This window comes from Genypterus blacodes, unplaced genomic scaffold (assembly GCF_046128005.1).
Source record: "Genypterus blacodes isolate CSIRO-AG114 ecotype Tasmania unplaced genomic scaffold, CSIRO-AGI_Gbla_v1 ptg000052l_1, whole genome shotgun sequence".
Lineage (NCBI taxonomy): Eukaryota > Metazoa > Chordata > Actinopteri > Ophidiiformes > Ophidiidae > Genypterus > Genypterus blacodes.
In genome coordinates, this window is record NW_027466864.1 from 2,156,897 (window position 1) to 2,177,306 (window position 20,410).

General features: G+C 40.3%; 1 protein-coding gene across 4 annotated transcripts in view; it reads right to left on the reverse strand.

Annotated features, from left to right (window-relative positions):
- znf236 (zinc finger protein 236) overlaps positions 1–17,626 on the reverse strand; it is a 38,577-nt gene extending 20,951 nt beyond the window's left edge. For 2 of the 4 annotated variants that reach the window (XM_076150346.1, XM_076150344.1), the window contains exons 1-15: positions 17,540–17,626; positions 16,010–16,143; positions 13,715–13,879; positions 13,415–13,593; positions 12,917–13,047; positions 9,117–9,289; positions 6,912–7,034; positions 6,199–6,372; positions 4,935–5,112; positions 4,421–4,693; positions 3,576–3,779; positions 3,294–3,426; positions 2,649–2,909; positions 1,649–1,881; positions 319–420 (exon numbers count right to left, since the gene is read on the reverse strand). In XM_076150346.1, the coding sequence (XP_076006461.1) occupies positions 319–420; positions 1,649–1,881; positions 2,649–2,909; positions 3,294–3,426; positions 3,576–3,779; positions 4,421–4,693; positions 4,935–5,112; positions 6,199–6,372; positions 6,912–7,034; positions 9,117–9,289; positions 12,917–13,047; positions 13,415–13,593; positions 13,715–13,879; positions 16,010–16,143; positions 17,540–17,591 (2,515 nt within the window). In that variant the 5' untranslated portion in view covers positions 17,592–17,626. Of the gene's footprint in view, positions 1–318; positions 424–1,648; positions 1,882–2,648; positions 2,910–3,293; positions 3,427–3,575; positions 3,780–4,420; positions 4,694–4,934; positions 5,113–6,198; positions 6,373–6,911; positions 7,035–9,116; positions 9,290–12,916; positions 13,048–13,414; positions 13,594–13,714; positions 13,880–16,009; positions 16,144–17,539 lie in introns of all 4 variants that reach the window. The other 2 variants (XM_076150345.1, XM_076150343.1) reach the window with 1 other exon arrangement.
- Positions 17,627–20,410: the final 2,784 nt, after the last annotated feature.

A 20,410-nucleotide genomic window follows, 5' to 3' on the forward strand; every position in this document is an offset into this window, starting at 1 on the left:
TTCAGACGAAAGGCATAGCACCCTTTGAAGATCCACATTCTGATTGGCTCTGATATAGAGCAGGCTCAAGCAAGTTCGAGGCAGACGGTACTCTGACCTAAACAAATGCATTGCAGCTGTGCTTATGAAAACATCAGATATGCTACTTCAGATACTCATCCCTTTGGATCTACACGATTCACACAAATGGTCTATTTTGAAATTCAACACAGCAATATTCACCAATTGGCGAAGAGATTGCAGGTATGTAACCCACACACACACAGAAACCGAGACATACACATCAACAACATATAAATGTGTTTTGCGTGGGAGTACCTTGCGTTAGAGTTTGCTGGTCAAATGCAGGCTGCGGGAGTGTTGCCGTCTCAAACTGGCTGATATTCTGAGGCAAGGCATGCTGGGAATTCACATATGAGTCTGCTGCCGAAAACCAAACAGATGTAAAGGAATACATGTTAGTTTGTGGAGTTATGGAGTTTCATACTTTGGATGGATGGAGATTTTCAGATAAAAAGAAGTTACAGCATAAATGCAAGAGTTGACAAGAACTGCAATCTGTGTAACAAACTGTGTTACATATGGAAAGCACTCAGGCAAAGGGGAAGCTGTGGTAGTGGCACTGGTGGATATGGAAGAAGAAAAGGTTTTGCTTTCTTTTGATGTCAGTTTGTTGGTGTCAGTTCTGGTGAGTTGCAACAAAAAAACTCAATGGAACACACCAATAAGTTCATTCAGGTTGCAGAATGTGTGACACACTATTCCAAACGTAAGCCTACTCATACACCTACATGATGCACATGACACAATAATTCTGCTTCATGCTGCCATCTGCTGGATAATCTAATTCACATTAATGAAAGATAAATTCAATGTTATTGCGGCACTAAAACTACAGTGGATCTACACGAGTTGAAAACAAAAGACTCAGGAGCCACATGTGGCTGAGGAGCCTAGTAACAATTAAGGCTGGACTAGGCTCTCTTTCTTTACCTTTGAGCTCTATCTTTCCTTTGTATTGAGGGTAATTTTAGTCTACACAATTTTAAGGTTTGATGGTCAAGGTCAGGAGTAATGAACTGCCCCACAAGGAATGAAATCCAAAGCAGTTATGTCTATTTTTCTTAATCTGAATGAATAGAATAGAAATTTTAGTTTTACATCATTTTAAAATGAACACACTAGAATGGTGATGTATTACTTTGGGCTGTAGAGGGGTATGTAAAGGATAATACATTGACAACATGGGTCCCATATATCAATGTGGAAAATAGGTCAAAACAAAAGCATAGCATTATAGCTATGGTCCAATGGTGTTGGAATTTTACAACATTATCATTTGGCATAAAGCACCACTCAAATGCAGCAACAATCCAAGTACCTGGTTCAGCGGTCTATTATCCAGCTCAGTAGCCATTGTTAAAAAAATATTTGACCACTGAATACCGCAATAAGAATTGAGCATTACAGAAAGCTGCATAATAATCCAATAATACACCGTTAAGAATGAGTAAGCACAGGCTGTATGTCCATGGGTTTGCTAAAGGATAGCACTGAATTTCGGCCAACATATCCTTGGTGTTTGGCCTCTGATATATCAGACAACTGCAATAGGGGCCATTGGTCAAGCAACATAAAGAGCTCTTACCCTCTCCTTGCACTAGTGGTTGGTCAGTTAGGGGTGCCTCCAGCGTCACCTGTTGGACTCCGTTTACAACCTGCGTTTGGCTCAGTCCCAGCATGCTTTGCTGCTCGGCTGAGGTAGCCTGTTGTTGTTGGAGGGAGTTTCCCTCTATCTCTACATGCATATCATGGCCCACAGTGGTTGTTCCTAGAGTGTCGTCTGTTGGCTGAGGCTGCAGCTGCTGGGCCAGTTCATACCTGGTAAGGGATGACAGGGTTCATATAAGGAAAGACTTTGTACATTTAAATGTAGACTGACAGCTGCACAACAAACACATTTTATTGCCATTAATGATGAATCTAGGATTATATATATATGAATATGCACTAAATATATAGGCAGTGGGAGGCAGTAGCTCAGTGGGTAGAGCTTCCGCTTGGGAACTGGAGGGTCGCCGGTTCGAGTCCCTGCCAAGGTGCCCCTGAGCAAGGCACCGAACCCTCAATTGCTCCCCCCTCTGCGTAGGGTGGTAATGTAATGTAAGTCGCTTTGGATAAAAGCGTCTGCCAAATGCTCGTAATGTGAATGTAATGTAATATATATATATATATAAACACAGAATATAACATCTAAAGGTATTCATTTTCCAATGATATGTAGCAGAGAAAAGTAGTATTTTTTTAATGTATCAATTACTAAAATTGTGGAGGTGCAGTGATCACCATTTCCAGATTCATTCCCATGCTTTTGGATTTCAAATGAGACTGTTACTAAATTAACAAGCTTAACCAGTATTGTATACTACATTTGTGTGGTATACTGCAAATTTGTTTGTATATTTCTACTTGGACTTGTATATGAACACCGATAACGGCAACAGCAAAATTGTTACACATAAACAAGTGCAATTTAAACAGATAATTGAAAACACTCACACAATTACACAAACAGATAATTGCTTACAGAAGATGACACTAACAAAATATCAACGTCTATTGTAAAGGACTGCCAATGAAGCTCAAACCTGTGTGTCTTCATGTGCTTCCTACAATTCGGTGATGACTTGAATGTTTTCTGGCAGTAGGGGCACATGTAAGGTCGTAGGTCGCTGTGAGTAGTCATGTGGCGTCGCAGGCTACCACTGGTGGTGAATGTTGTGTCGCACATCAGACACTTGTATGCCTTGAGGCCTGAGTGAGTCCGGATGTGGGCCTTCAGGACTCCAGAGGAGGCAAAACCCCGACTGCACTGCACACACTTGTAGGGCCTTTCTCCTGTGTGGGACCTGGGGCAGGAGGACAAATCTCTATTAAACTGGCATTCAGTGATAAGTTGGACAAAATAATAATTTGAGTGTTGAGTGACAGTATCACACATCAACATCATCATATTAATTTGTATAAAAACAGAAGTTATAGTTCAATAAAACCATATTGTGTTTAATTATGTTCTACTTCATACATCAATAACAAGATTGATGCATGAATATGATGGATCTCTTTTTTCTGACTTTAAAGAATTATGGTCAGTCATATTTGTCAAATTTAAAACAAGCAATATTGAAACACCATATCACTTAAAAGTATATTTTCTACAGAAATCTGAAGCCAACGTTGAAAAACACTGTGAAACGATGAAGCAGACAAACAGCGTTTTAAGGAAACCCCACCTGACATGCTGCTTCAGGTGGCTTGATTTCTTGTATGCCTTATTACAGAACTGACACTTGTAAGGCCGGTCATTGCCCACCACTTCCAGGTACTGTTGGAAAGGCAGGCGAGGGTTCTGGGACGGTATAAGACCTATCAAAGGTAAACATCCAACAAGTTGACTGTACTTCTCATGTGAATGAAAATCCAGGGCAAACATCTGTAATAGCACATTGTATTCCACTCTGTTACAAGGGAATTACACACTATGTGCCTGCCCATACAATTGTGCTTTTTCTTACCAAAATCAGTTATCAGGATAGGCTCCTGGAGGGGAATATCAGGAAGAGGGAGGTTATTCTTGGACACTTTGGCTTTGTTGGCTTTCCGTGGAAACTTGTGCTTCTTCTGCTGTAGGCTTTTGAAGTGAGACGCAATGTGCGTTTTCCTGTGGCCCGATGTACGGAAGATCTTGTCACAGTTAGGGCAGGGAAATGGACGTACCCCTAGTATACATGAATAAATAATGTTAAGAATTAGAAGTTCTTCTTTACTCTGACTTATGTTCCCCTGCATAGAATGACTTCAATGTTTCTGTTTTTTAGTGCTAATACTGCCTCTGAGCAGCAAACAAGCAATGACTCAGTATATGAGTGCAAATGAGGGTACCATAATTACATCAGCTTAGGTTTAGCTTTTATATCTTACCTTACAATTTCTCAAAACATATAGCTGTAAATGTAATAACAGAGGCTACCAGGACACTGCAAACACGATTATACTAAATGCTCACACATGCCCCCTAACTTTATGCCTGTATTGACTAAGCCATGTTATGCCATTGGTTGTGACGGAAATTGTCAAAGTGGACCAAGCACTGAGTGTAATTTTTACCCACAGAATGAGCCACACAACAACACACACTGCAGAATGCAACAAAAAATAATCTGATCAAGATTTATATTCAAATATAAAAGAACTACATTGAAAAATCTGTTTTCATATCATGTACATGCTGATAATTATGTTGATATGTAGTATGTTCATAATCTAGTTTCTCCATTATCAAACACTAAAAGGTGGTCCGCGTTAATTTAAGTCACAGTTATCATTGCCTGTTTATCAGGTGTGTTGTGGACCATCTCACCTGTATGCAGCCGCATGTGTACCTTCATGCTTCCAGATGTGGAGAAGCACTTCAGGCAGTACTGGCACTCGAAGGCTTTCACACCCGTGTGTGTTTTCATGTGTGCTGTGAGTGTGCTCTTGACGGCAAAAGCCCTGAAACACTGTTTGCACTTGAAAGGCTTCTCATGGGTATGGATGCGGATGTGGCGAACCAGGTCACTCGGCTTCTTGAACTCCTTGGAGCAGTATGGACAGCCGTGCCAGCGAATGCCATTTTCCTCCCTGATAGAACCTGGAATTTTGTTCCCATTAGATGGTTAACACTGCAGAAAATTGTGTTTTTCATATTCAAATCATTTGCCTTTCAATGAATAATAGTGTAAAAATTAAAAAAATACAAATGTTGTTAGTAGCAAGAAAACAAATTATTAGCTGACATTAACTTCAGCTAAAGCTGGCATTAACTTCAAGTGTGTTTATCATTGTCAGCATTTTTAGGAAGCCTCATCAGTGTTCTATGATATCCACCCTACCTGGCATTTGTACAGGTTTCTTGAAAATGCTCCTTTTCTTCTCTCTGGGCATTTTGTCTGGACCATGGTCTTTCTTGCTGTCTGCAGTAACACCCTCAGTGGACTGGTTCTGGGACTGCCTAGCCGTGGAATGACTCTGTGACTGCACCACACTCAGCCCGCTATTTTCCAAAGCTTGCTGCAGAAGAAAAAGCACACACCTGTTAACACACTACAATTTAACAATTAAAAAGAGTAATGTCATTAAATACATGTACTGTCTAAACATTGCAACCAAGAGAGAAATGTTTACAAGAATTTGAGCTATAGTTTTCAGTAACATAACGCACGTGTGACAAAATGTGAGATAAACAATAGCCTAGACCTGAGGAATTGGTATATTGCACAGCTCAGAGAATCACCGCCAATTGTGTTGAAGAGCAGAAGCTCTTAGTTGTATTCAATGCTCCAGCAGTGCTCATCTGCGAAGCTTCCTTTGGTGAATTAATTTTCAAACTGCCATATTTCCTCAGGGTAGATCTCATTCCCACCACTGTCAACCATTCAAAAACAGAAGGCAAACAACCTGACAGGGCATATCATTTGCTTTCAACCAAACATAATCTCACCAACTTTATGAAGTTATGGAAATATTTTCCAAAGTTTGTGCTGTTTACTCATCTCTTTATCAGATCTCATTCCTCACACTCATTGAACCACTAACCTTTATGATCTAAACTGACCATTTCTACCCTTTGTGTAGATTTGCATCTCTGCACCTAACTGCATTTTGTTGATTGGCAGAATCCTCTAGAATGTGAACATTTTGTCCATCATTTTTTGAACAGGTAAATTTCAAGAAAAGGGTTTTGCCCCTAGTTAATACAACTACTTTGTCTGTAACTAATTTGTCTCTATGCATTTGGCACAGAGTATGTACCTACAGGCGCAACCACACTCAGCAGTATTTTCTATTATCTATTATTCTATGATAATATTTATCATCAAGAAAGTTCTATCCAACCCTCCACCCAGGTCAACAAATGTGTTAGTTAGCACAGGCATTAAAAAGGGTGGGGATTAAGACATAGGGTTCCCAACTGTAGCCTAAGGATGGTCAATGTTGCTTTATATTGCAACCATCTAATCTGATGTACACATGGTGCACTGATTACATTCCATATGGTTCAGAGGGGGTTATAGTGGCCAAAGGGGTGTGTGTGTGTGTGTGTGTGTGTGTGTGTGTGTGTGTGTGTGTGTGTGTGTGTGTGTGTGTGTATCACACCTGTAGGATGTCTTGATTAATTGATGTTTCCATGACAATAGCTGGTTCTGGAGGTTGGGGCTGCGTCGTCTCTCCACTGACTGGTTCAGACAGTTCAAGGAGCTGCTGGATGACGTCTGATACCCCCTCACCACCCTCAGACCCCCCAGGAGCCTGACCTGCCGTCTCTGCCTCCTGTAAGGGAAAAAATTAAAGAAATAATAAAGGATAATTAGGCCATAATTTCGTAGCTGACTGATTTTTATGTTCTTAGGTATAGAAAGCAGAACACTGGGGAATACTGAACAAAATGCTGAGACATGAGAGCATGTGTGATTCACTGACGTCAAGATATACAGTACACCATGACATACAGGGGTAATGTTAACCCATTCATAGCAATTTAAAATGCCATTAGCCAACAGATAACCAGTGGTTATGTGCTGCTTACATATACTATACCCTTGTCAGTTTGCAGTTGTTCCTGTTTCCAATCATTATATTTTATACCCTTCTGAATGAGCAATAGTTGCTCACTTTGAATATTGTCCTCTGTCATTTAAACCCCATTAAAACATCCTTTCTTGAGTTGTTATATACATAAGAGATCTAATGTCTCATTAGCGTTAAACGGCACTGTGGCAATGCTGAAAATAGTTAAATTGGCTGCTGGACTGACAAAGTTGAACCCCTGTGGTGTTTGTGTTAATGTTTTTTGCACAATGTAAGCTCACCGAAGTGCTGGAGGGCTCCTCAATGACTGAAATGTGCATCTTGCTGATATGTGCATTCAGACTGCCCAGCTTCTTAAATACACAGCTGCAGTCCATGCATGGATATAGTGGAACCCCTTTAGTCTGTAAAAGCAAATGAAACACATAGAAGACATTACCTCTGACATTTGGCTACTTTTGCTATGCATCCGTTTTATGTTCCTCGGCTTCCAGACAGACAGACAGACAAACAGAAAGACGGACAAACAAAACCAAAAACATAACGTCATTGGCAATCGGGGTTGGAGAGAAAAAAACTATACTGCTCATGAAAAGGAATGGGAAAAGATTGTAACTGTCAGGACAGTAATCATTTCTACAGTGGACTTGTGATTGTCAAGTATACCACAAAAAAGACTGGAACTGGAGGAGGAGAATGAGGTGTTTGAACTTAAGGGAAATGAGAATGAGACAGTGAATCTGTGTCATTGGTGTTATAGTGGAGGGTGGATATGAAGTGCAGTACTTATGTTACTGTGTAAGGGCATAGAAAAGAAGTTTGGTGATGTGTTGCAGTCAACATTAGTGTGGAGCACAACATTTCCCTGTGGTAGCAGTATCACAGGCACAAGAGGGGGGGGGGGGGGGGGAGGCAGTGTGAGGAGAAAAAGGTAGACGTGGCAAAGTGTATGGAGGCTGAACATGCCGGGGAAATCATAAATATGAATAGAACATTTCTGCAGTCAACGCACAGACTTATCTATGACCTTTTTGACTCACAACATTCAAATGTCATAGATCAGGTGGGTGAGGGAGGTTAAGTTCACGTGTCTACATTTTGGGTTTTTGAAGAAGTCCTCTGTTGATTTTGGACAATGGAAATGTCTTCATGAAGCAACAGCCCCCATGTTTAACATTCACATCACACAAACCACGCTCCCACACTCATAACACGTGTAAAACAAAAACAATATCGCAGTGAAACAGCTGTATCTTGCTGAGAAATGTTAACTGTAAAAAAAAAAAGCTGTGTCTACAAACTTCTGAGACAGCTTTTTAAGGTTTTTACTCAATTGATTAGCGGTGCTGGAACAAAGCACCTTCAATGAAAACTGTCACACAGCTGGCTTTGTTTCCCCTGGAGAAGGCTGTGTAGACCTGGCTGTGAGCGAACACAGGCTGAGGAAGGGAGATGCCAGTTCACTCATTCGGTTGAGTCCTGACCTTTGTTAATGGTTACTGTGAAAGCCAGCCTAACCGGGAACTGCCTAACAAAGGTGAAGGGAAGGTAGAAACTGCAACATCTCAACATGCTTACACACTACACCCCATGGCGGACTACTAGATTTGACCAAGAGTGCTCACATCTATTGCAAATAACATCTGACCATAATTTATTCATAAAGTCAGTCAATCATAAGGACAAAGTCGCTCTGGAAGTGGAAAGTGAAGGACACTTGTGAAAATTAGATGCATTATTCAAATGGGCCTGCTGTTTGGCTTTCCAGTGGTAATTCAATCAACTGTCCCCATCAAGGGCACTTAGCTTGGAGTGACACAAACATGCACAAGCACAGGAGGAAAAAGAAATCCTTGTTTCACCCTGATTAAGATGATTCTGCTTGAATTAGGTAAAGTATAAACATGGAAATTGAATTGGCGGGCCTTTTGACAAAAGCCACAAAAACGGATGCAATATTCCATCGTAATGCTCTACGTACGTTGTAAGCACTTAACACAAGGGATGAGGCAACGGCAGCTCCAAATATGTGTTCAACTGGTCTGCTCACACTGAGATAGAGTTTTTTAAAATAATTATATACAAATATGGATGGGTTATTGATCTGAATGCGCAAACCACCTTTTCTTCCTTCCAACAACACTCCAGTGATGCTTTATTCCACCTTGTTTGAAGAATCAGGCTTTTTTGACTGACTTCTCCAATTCCCCAAAGATGGTTTGTATAAAACAGATGGCATTAGACTTCTGAGGCCAATTAATGTGACATTGTTGCGTAATCACAGCAGAGGACCATTGGGAGAGAAAGTATAACTAAGTATAACGATTGTGAAACTTTTATTAATGATGTATTTGAGATTTTATTTTGATTGTTCCATAAACCGTTGATTAGCAGAATATCTGTGTAATGGTGGTGAGTAAATTGTGTGAGATTCTAGAACCATTCTAAGCAACAAAGACAAACAAAGTGGTCGAATGGCCCCTTACCTCAGAGTGAACTCTCTGGACGTGAGAGTGCAGGTTCCCCTTCTGAGAGAACGAAGCAGGACAGAACATGCAGAGGTGAGGTTTCTCTCCGGTGTGTCTCACCATGTGAGTCTGCAGCACCACCTTCTGGTTGAAAGCCTTGCCACAATGCGAGCACTTAAAAGGCCTCTCACCTGAGGGGGGACAAGGTCAGAGCACAGATCAAACACCGGGTGTTAGATAGATGAGATTTGATATAATAATTCAGGCAATTTTCTGCAGTTGTAATAGTGACTTGTTTTTTCTGCAAAATAATGGATTTAGATATGCAAAATGGTCCACTGAATGAGGTTTAAGCACAATTACGATTCACAGATGTTTATCGGGTGAAGACTGCTCACTAATAGCTTCCGTCAGTTCTCAAAGAAAGTAAAAAAACAACAGAAAAACAACAACATGCATTCTGGCATCATCGAGTATTTGTATTTTATATTTGCAGCTAGGGCAGGGCAAATATGAAAAATTCATTTTAGGCCAAAAACACTCTCCATTCCTGGTCACAATTGTGCACCAGAGACAGTACAAGAAAGAACTAAGTGTGTGTCTCAGGCTTCCCGCAGCGAATCTATCTGCTCCACAGCTGTTTAAGATTCTAAGCACAGTGGAATAAGCTCTATCCACCATTAGTCATTTAGCCAGCCTGCCAACCACACAAATTAACATGTGGCTAATGCGCAATGTGGGTGGAAGCTACTGGATGCATTATGTGAACTCAGAAAGCTGCAAAATCAGAGAGCAACACAAGGTTATTACAGATGAAATAACTCTACAAAACTAGTTCTGAGTGATGAACAGGGCTGAGACGTGCCTCTAAAATTGTGGGTGGACACAACAAAACACAAAGTAGGATTATATAGTCAGTAAAGTGAGGGAAAAGATCCTACGTAAAGCAATTTGCTACAATGTGATTGCTAAATATACGTATAATATACTTTATGCATGTGTGAGGAGCACTCAAAAAAAGCAGACATCATTAAAGTCGCAGCAGTGTGCCTGCAGTGTACTTGGTTTGTTATCATAATCCTACAGTTGCCTCCCAGGGGCTTGTGGAAGACACTTAGGGCCAAATGTACTAAGCCTTTTGTGCTGGTGTGGGGAGCAGATTTGACACATTCCGCTCAAACAGTCGCATGGGCCCGGGAAGCAGAGTGTGCATCTCAGTGAGTCAGCGCAAGGTGGCATTCTCTCCTTTATCTAACTACAAGTAAGAGCGGATCGGACCAATCACGGGCAGGGATATTATGGAGTTAATGTCGTATTCGGCTGAATTTATTGTCACACAATTAGCGTGGGTCGATTCTGTGTAAAATGTCTGTGCCTCCAAAGAGCAGGTGCAAATTAGCAAAGAGGGATTAAAGCCACTGGTAGATCACAGTCAGCATTTTGTCCCTGGTGCTGAATACGCTGTTACGTACATTTCTCCACATCCAAAGAAGATATTCAATGCACTAAACAGGAGTTTTGTGACATTTCCCAATCTTATTGGAGCCATAGATTGTGCTCACATAGCTACCGCTTATCCCATCAGCAAACACATTAACACACAGAATCACAAATGCCCATTTTCAGGAATAGCAACATCTACCGAATCGTAAGCTCTTCTCGTGACTCCTGTTGTAATGGATTTTGTAAGTATCAGGCAACAAATATGTTTTTTAGCTGCTGAAGTCTATAAAATGTTTTGATATTTCTTTACTTCATTGATTAGTATTTGGAATTCCATATCGCTGAATTTAGATTTGTGTTTGTTTTTCCATCTTGTTGAGGGCTCCATGATTAAGATTCTACAGATTCCACTGTTTCCACCATTCAACTGCACCTTCTAAATTCTCATTCACACGCCAAGCGTGCTTGGTACGCTCATTGTGTCATTAGCTGCAACCTTAATGAATTAGATGTTTATTTCAAGCTACTTGCAAACACAAAACACTCAACCGGCCACAGTTTGAGCTGCATGTACCTGGCCCCCCTATCCAATATGGCAGGGTCCTTTCCCGGGAGTTTGTTGCTGCGATGTGTTTAACTTGATCTGACAAGGCACCCTGCTAGGTTTTATGTGCAGACATGTGAGGCAGTGGCGGCCTCACATATCATGCGCGTTTGCATTTTAGAATGTGCTGCAGCTGTGCCATGCAAAGTAACCACAAAACTGCAGGGGGGGAAAGAAGGTGCCATTGTAATGAAATTATTTTGATTTGGTGGGAAGTTTCTGTTATAAACGCTTATGTGCACAGGATGTGTGCAGCTGTTGTCTCCAGTGTGTGGGCACACACTAGCTGAGGAGGCAGCTGTGTTGTCACAGTAGAGCAAGGTGGCTTTTCCTTAAAACCGAAACAGACCAAAGAGAGCGGTGCAAAACTAATTAAATTGAGGCCTTTCAATAAGGCGTGGTGGATTATGTGACTGCCAAACTGCAGAGAGAAACATCTTGATTAAGATGAATTCATGCTATAAAATGTCTGTTTTACTGCTGATAAATCACACCAGAGGGAACAGGAAAATAACATTCACTAGTCTCAGAAATTGTTCATTTGATACATCCTGTTTACCGCCATTTTTTATTATTAACTGATCTTTCATAATAACTTCTGAACGCACTTTGAAAAACATTTTTATGGGTTATGCAGTGCTATACTGTAAATGTGATTTTTAAACCCTGAATATATGGTATGAAACGCTAATATATATTTGATTGAACTCCTGGGCAGAATCTGACTCATCCTCTCATTAGCGAGTCTAACTAGTTAGTTTCAGCATGTTTAGATCGTCCGTTTGCTTTAGGGGGATGTTAATCCCAAGCATGATTTATTCCAGAGATTTATTCCAAGACATCTACGCGAAAATATGGTGCAGATTTCTCACCGAGTGTGACGTCATACCTGGGTGAATCAATGTGCATGCTTTTCTTTATTTTGGTGTTTCTTCGTCTGTAGTAGCCAATTGAGGGGACGTTTCAAAACTGAGACTGAATTGTAAATGGTACTTTAGTGATCATCAATGTCAGCTTCAACTACCAAGACTTCTCACATGCATCTAAGACACTGGCGAAGTAAGGAGTCACTATTTGTTATTCATTATCATCACGCATGCTGGTAATTCTCTATATTGCCCACATTTTTTTGAAATGCATGTGATAATATTCAGTACAATGTCAATGTGACTGTTTTAGGGTTGTGCAAGGTGGAATTTGTGCATGAATTTGGAAGAGCTATCCCTAAACACCCGCACCCCCAGCACTACCAGGGGGCTGTACGGCGAAGGAAGCTCAATTGACCTCGGCCTTGTTTGCTTTAGCTGACTTGACAAAACCCAAACTCCTCAATTAGGATTTATCAGTATCTTGACACTGGTTATCAGCACGCTTTGTTAACACCAACTTTTTTAAATGCTACAACATCCCATAAAAAGCGGGAGTGTCAAGCCTATAGCGAAACAAGATGAGACGGTCACGTGCCACATGTTTCATGTCAGAGGGGCATAATATCAGATACACCTTTACTACTACTTTTACGAGTTGATAGGTCATAAGGCTTTTATATTTCAGCCCTACTGACCTTGAACATAACCTGCTTTGTACCAGGCAAGCAGTGGCACATAGGTTACCATGGTGACAGCGCAATCAGACGTGAGGCAGGTTTATGACAGAAAATTCAGACTTAAGCCTGAAGTTAGCCAGCAAAGCCAATAATCTTGCCTCGTAGTACACCCCCCTTAGGACAGAGTAAAACAAATGTCATCCATTAGCAGTGTTTTTTGCTCACCTGTGTGTATTCGTATGTGCCTGACGAGCTGGCTGGGTTTTTTGAATGCCTTTCCACAGTGATGGCAGCTGTTTGTGAACCCACTGCGATCAATATTTTTCTTGTAGTTTCTGGAGCTCGGGGTGAGCGCCCTGAGGAAAGAGTCAAAAACAACAAATGTCAGACTGGTTTAGATAGTGTATGTACTTAAGACACGGACAATGTGTACTGTATACGTCCCTGTGTGATCATAACCTATAGCTTGATCTCACCCTCTCTTAGAATAAACAGGCAGAACTTGATGAGGATAAAAGTTGAAATTGTGTGATGCACAAAAATCGTGACTTACTACATAAACTGCCTTTTAATACATTTTTAGCCATCTATTATGTGATATAACAGAAAGTGAACATGACCATACAAACTATCTAACATATAAAACATAACATTCTCATAGTTAGGAATTTAAAGGTTTTTCGCTTTGATGAAATAAGATCTGAGATAGAAGCAACTGCTGACCTCATCTTGGTGTGACTCTTCATGTGTTCCTTGAGGTGGGCGGATGTCTTGAATTCCCTGCTGCAGGCTTTGCAGGTATACACTTTGATGCCAGACAGCTCCTTACGGTGGTCCTCTAAATGAAGAGAGAGCTGGCTCTGCAGAATGAACTCGTCTCCACACTCTGCACATATCAAATTCTGCAGGAGGCGCAGAAAAAGCGACAGAGGAGGGGAAAACAGGGAAAACTAGTTATTTCTTTTACTCGTGATGATTTCATTTTCCACTGATTGACTGATCAGAGCACAAGAGTTTACTCACCTCCTCTTTCTCATGCAGCATGATGTGGGATTTGAGACTTGCCACGCGGGAGAACTTCTTGTGGCACACAGGGCAGGTGGGGTCAGAGGTCGTATGTGTGGACTTGTGGAGTCTGAGGTTGAACTCCACATTAAATGTCTGTGTGCACTGGTCACATCGATGAGGCTATACAGAGAAAAATGGAAAAGAATGTTACATTAATTAACATTAGCACCATCTGTTCTCTTTCATTGATCATCAGTAAGAACTGTGATTGCAACAGAAGGTCCCCCTCATCTCTGAAACAGGACCCCCATTTATCATCATAAAAGCAAGGCATTTCAAATGTGTTCTTTAATGTTTGAAAACTTATATTAATATTATTACATTTATGCAATACATTGAAGAATGGATCTTGTGATTTAATGTCGGACTGCATTTTGAGTGTTGTGTATATGTTTGGGACTCTTTTCATCTATCACTGTGCTGCTTGGGGGTTGGCTGTACCTGACGCACACTGACATGGCTTTGTCACCATGAATGCATTAACGAGTGTAATCACAGGTGTCCTGAATTATCATGGACATTTGCATAATAGTAGTAATATTCAATTTTGTAATATATATATTTGTTTAATCCAGATTGTTTATTGAGAGGCAGAGAGAGACGTGAAATATTATCATGTATCAGTACAGATGTAGATAGATAGACAATATCAATGTTCATTTCCCATGAAAGGGTAGTGGCAGGCGTCAGTCTATACTCTGTGTGGGCACACTAACACTTTTTTTTGACTGAGACTGCATCATTAGCCTACCTACTTCAACAATCAAACCAGTCAGTTACAGATGGCTAGACTGAAAGTGATGAAGAAAATCTTTCACTTGTGGAAAATCTTGAGTTTGCTGCTCTTCAGCTTGTACACTGTGTCTTCTTGTATAAAGAGGCTAGTGCCACAATTTTAGTGCACCTTTAAATGACGTTAAGTAGGACCGTGTTCTGGTCTTGACATTGTCAACATACCCTATGTTAGCTAACCTATTATAAAAACTTGACTGCGATTACATGTGTGAAATGCAATCAAATGACTGACTGCATGATGCCAAAGCAATTAAAAGGGAAAAGAAGATGTTTTCAGAATATTCCCAGACAACCACATACTTTATATCTATACAACCTATACCGACTGCATCATGTGTCTTGAACTTTTAGATAACAATCCATTATTCAAACTACAGTACATTTGACTGTGGCAATGGGTCAAGCTGCCAAGAAACTCAAGTCTAGCAAACAAGGGAAAAATCAATGATGGTGAGAGAATAGGGAATCGCAAGATTGGCCAATCTTTTAGATGGTAAGAACGTGAATTTGAAGGAAAAAGTAGTACAGCATCGTGATCATTCTAACTTCATCAAGTTCCATCTTGATTTGTCACATTTCACTTTACCAGGATTGTCACAATTGTAGCAACCCTGCTTACCCCAATTAATCTTCACTCACATGTGTGACAATGCCACTGATAAGTGCAACCTGTTACATTGGAGCAATATTATATCAATTAGCCTTAGATCTCCACCTAAATGTGTTATTCGACAGCACATCTTGCCTGCACTACACATGAGCATACGCCCTGCTCTTACTTTAACTTTAATTAACCCGGTCAGATTCCTCAGTCATCAATTGTGCTCACATCTTTCTACATCCAAAATACATGTGATTTAGAAAAAGCTAAGTACAACAGAACACAACTGGAGTTGGCAAACTGTACAATTGTCAAGCTTTTAGAGCAATCACCAGCCAAACAATAAAATATATATTCATCACTATAGGGAATGAGCAAAAAGCAAGTGTTGAGTATTTTTAGCATCCTGACCAAATTGTGTTAAATTATAGTCTTTTTTTTTTCATTACACAAGGCAAGAAAATGTCTACATCCGATTGGCAATTTAAATTTGAAATGTAAAAAATTGAACAAATAAATCACTGGTACTATCAAAAGCACAAAGTAGGCAAAATTGGGATCATTAATCAATGAAATCCTGCTTGACAGATGAAGTCAAAAAGTTAATTACAAAGTCAGAGCACTTTGGCAACTACTCTGGGGGTGGCCTTGGACAAGTAACTTAGCGCTCATCTGCTCCAGTGGACTTACTCAGAGATCAGTAATAAAAGTGTAGCTCTACCACAGGTGCGTGACCCACAGCATCATTCCGAGGTTAAAATGGAGAAACCGAATGTGTGAGATAATCTGAATGTAAAACTTTGTGACATGCAGTTCTGTTTTGATCTTAGTTAAATGTGTGCGACAGTACTTGCCTTATCGTTGGTCTCATGATCACGGAGATGCCTCTGAAGCTGGCTCTCTGTCGTAAAAACATGGGCACATATTGTGCATTTGTTGTCCTTGAATTCGCCATCACCGAAACCTTCAGCCTTAGCTCCACTGGGATCTGGATATGATGAGAATTAGAACACACAAACAATTCAGTTACATTAGGTTGTATGGGTTTCATCCTGATGGCAATAACTACAGTAGGATACATCCGTCACTGGCTTCCTCAACTAGACAGATGAAAAGCGGCAGCATTACCTTACTATAAATTTAATAAAAAATATTTGTGGTAGATTTTTATACTGCATCTTTAACCACCTAAAAGTGCCTCTCTTGAATTACACCGTAGCCGTCGATGAAACAAAAGTCTCACATTATAGTTAATATTCACTTCTTAACTTCTACCCTTATCAGATCTTTTTGTTTGCCTTTTAATTGGAGAATACACATTGATGCCCCTATTCCCATTTCATTTCAGAGTGGGAAATCAGCATTTACATCATGACATCCTACTACACACAGGCCAAGACAGTCGGTGTCTAAAGCCTGCCAAGATAGATGAAACTCTTCACTATAACTCACTCTGCAGCTAACAACAAAATAAAAACACTGTGTGATCACGACCAGCAGTTCTGGAGAAGTAAACCAGATGCATTTTGATGCAGACTGCAATAACAAAGTTGTGCGATTAGGCAAAATGTTCCCCAACTGCGTTACACAAAGACAGGCACACGCCCATTCTGTCAACTGTATGCAGAGCTGGATCGTGACGCTAAATGCAGCAAAAACTAAAAATGTCTGCAAAAACTATGAAATGTAATTTAAGCGGTTGTTTCATTATTTGCAGCTTGCAACGGTATTCGTGTTGGTGCCACATGGTACCGTTTGATTGGAGATGGCTATCTGGCTTTGCTATTCCAACCGAAACCCCTACCAGCTAATAACAAACACTCTACCCTGATATCTTACAGGAGATATGTCACTGAACGTGCTACGGGACAGTATGAGAACGTGTCTCCGTTTTGTGGAGCCAAACGACAACTCCAGACACCTGCAAGAGTAGCAGGCAGCAGCTGCAGCCTCTGTGTCTTGTCTGTCACTGTCTTTTACAGAATCAAAACAATGGGCAACATTTTGGCGTGTTAGCCACCGAGCTAACGGCGCGAGCTAGTTAGCAACAACAAGCTAACGTTGCATTAGTTATAAACAAAGTTAAAGTGTAAACCGCGGAGATGAACTGACGCTACGTCGCGCGGCAGCTCTTCCCTCGCGGACATCAATTTAACACTGGAAGCCAATAAGAAGAGCCACCCAATGTTATTAATATCATTCCGCCTCAATCACTCCGTCGCCGCACAAAGCAAAGCCCACCCGCAATACTATATCCGGGGACTATATACACTTCATTCAAGTGGGATTATCTACGCTACGCAGATGTTTACCAAAACGATACCAGGTTATTTGGATAGCTCACAGTCTGTAGTTTTTATTCGATGCATTTTGGTACTTGTTACCTGTTCCGTCGTTGCTTTTAACTCTCAGTTTGCGAGGCCGGCCCCGCGGCATAGTTCCAGTACTCGGGGTGGGTGTGCTGTGAACGATTTGGGTTTCAAAATGGAGACTTGCTTGAATGGCAGAGAGCGTTGGAGCCATAAAGACGCACAACACTGCGGAGTAGGGAGACACCCAGCGATGGGTTCTAAGAAATGCTACACGTGCAACTACAACAACACATCTCCTGTTGTACATATTCACCTTCAATATATTATTATTAATTATATTAATTGTATTAATTATATTAATTTATTTTTATTATTATTTTATTTTTATTATTATTATTATTATTTTATTATTATTATTATTTGTGTTGTTACTGGGAATTTAAGCTCTCCGTGTATCCCTACTATCATACACAAACCACAATAACGATGAAGGACTAAAGTAGCACCTTGTGAACTAAAACTTAAGAGGCACATAACGTGTATCATCACAAAACTGTGAACACTTTGTAGGACTCATATAATCATATTATTGGTCTATTAAAGTGATGAAATGGCAGTGAAAATACCATATCCCGAGCACTACACTGTAAATCCCAACAGGGTTAATACTGGAATATTATAGTGATTCTATACATGTGAGAATACAATAAGGGACATGAAACTCATTAGCGGGTATCAAAAACATCAGTAACTGTACAGATATTACCATATGAAATTTAAAAAACACCATAAAGTATGATAAATTCACCATGAACTCACCACATGTATAATTTAGGTCCTTGTAAGACTATTATAATGATGTCATTGGACATAACATTTTATGACAAATAGTATGACTGAGTATGATTGAGTACCATAGATCAGATATTATTGATTTTGTGTGGTTGTTTAACCTTATGTGGCATGTCAGCCGTAAATGGCTTGTATCTTCCCTTCAATTCATACCAGCAGAGGGAGGCAATGAGATATGAATGGATGGCTGCGGTCATTCATGAGCCAACGAATTCAAGATACCAACAGGCTGGCTAGGCTGATGAAATGGAATCGGTCTTGTTTAGGACCATGGCAATGATCTCAAATGCCTGACTGTGAATATCACATTTCCTCTTAATTTAACTGAGTTGTGGTACCCAGTATGGCTACAGCCCCAGCTATGAGGTCACTCAGGTCAGGACATGGGTAATTATTTCAGAGTGAAAAAAGAAAATCAGATTTATAACTGTATAAATAGTCAGGAATTGAAAACTTCTCGCTCCAGTATCTGTGTGAGTGATTGAGCATGCAAGAATACGGTGTGCAGTCCATACAACATCACATTCATCACCTGAACGGCAAAGCAGGGAGAACCCCAGTGTCTGTGTAACCTGGAAATGTCACACAAGATAATGAATACCTCAATTATCAAAATATTATGGGAATAGGTTACCTAGTAAGATAGGTGTTTGGGTGGTAGACATACCAGGACTCTGGAACTGGTGCTGTTGCATGTTTATTGGAAAATCAGCCTGGACAAGGAGAGTTCTCAGATGTGTCTGGCCACATGAGGATTCAGCTAGTCCTCTATAGTAAGGTAATACATGTTTTCAAGATTAGTAGTTAGTGCAAAACAAATACTTCCCTGTTGCTTTTGCACTAACTGATCATAACTTATGAGTGTATCAGTCTTACTGTGTCATTTCAGTGAGCCACGAAGTGAAGGGTAAGACCAAGGGAAATGTTCAATCAACACAGGTTCATGTGTATACACACACACATAGAGAACAATGGATTATAATAGATGAAGGGTGTATGTGCAGTGTATAATTAATGGGTTGTGGAGTGTATTGTGTACAGTTTTATTCAGTATATTTACGTTTTAAAAGAATTCACGACAAAGCTAATAGGTTGTGTTTGTAGGTATAATTTTGGTAAAAGCTCGATTTCGGTGTTCAAATGACACCCCCCTCCTCCCCATTTTTAAATGTAAGATGTAACCCCTCCCCCCTGTCCCACAATTGAACTCTATTGTACATTCCATCTTAAAGACTCACAGGCAACACACACACGCAGGCGGATTTACTAGATAATGTGAAGGACAGTGGCAGTCCTTTTCTCCCACTCTTGAACCAGATTTCACCTTAAATGCTTATCCTTGGCTATGAATGACCTTGTGTTAGTATTAATAACAGAGCTTTCATTTATTCACAATGACAGGAAGTCGCAAACTGATGGTTTCAATTCACATAAGGAATCTATATGGGACACAGAATACTGGAGTAGATTGCACAGAGCTGGTAGCCTGTTCACAAGCTTAATCACTACATACTGGTGATAGTTGTTTAATTATTACCTCCATTATCTTTTCACTAACACGGCAGAATATACTCCACAATATTCATTACAATTGATGTTTTTCAGCCCGTATGTAGTGGAAAACTGCTCCTCGAAATACAAACAGACACAAACCAGAAAGGATTGTGACTCAGTAATGGAAGGTCATGGAAAAGTCGTGGAATTTTGTATCCAGGCCATAACAGAGGACCTGATCCCATTTGTAGCAGTAGATCTGTTATTAAAAGTAAATTGTCTATATGAGATTTTACTCGTTCCAGATGGGCTACACTGTCTCCATTTGTGGTGTACTGTAGTATTTTCCGTCAGTTCTTAGTGGAAACATTTATGTTCTTGTTGATGATCCACAAGTTACTGTTCCAGCTACCGCTTAATTTATCCTGAGGTGCCTGTCAAGTTCAGATTTCTCTCAGATTTACACTGCTGGTGGTATCATTTGCCAACCCAGTAGAGCTTTTCAAGTATCCCATTCCACTAGGATCTTTGCATATATTTACCACTTTAACATTATTATCTTGGCTGTAAATAGATGCACATCTGTTGTATGAATGT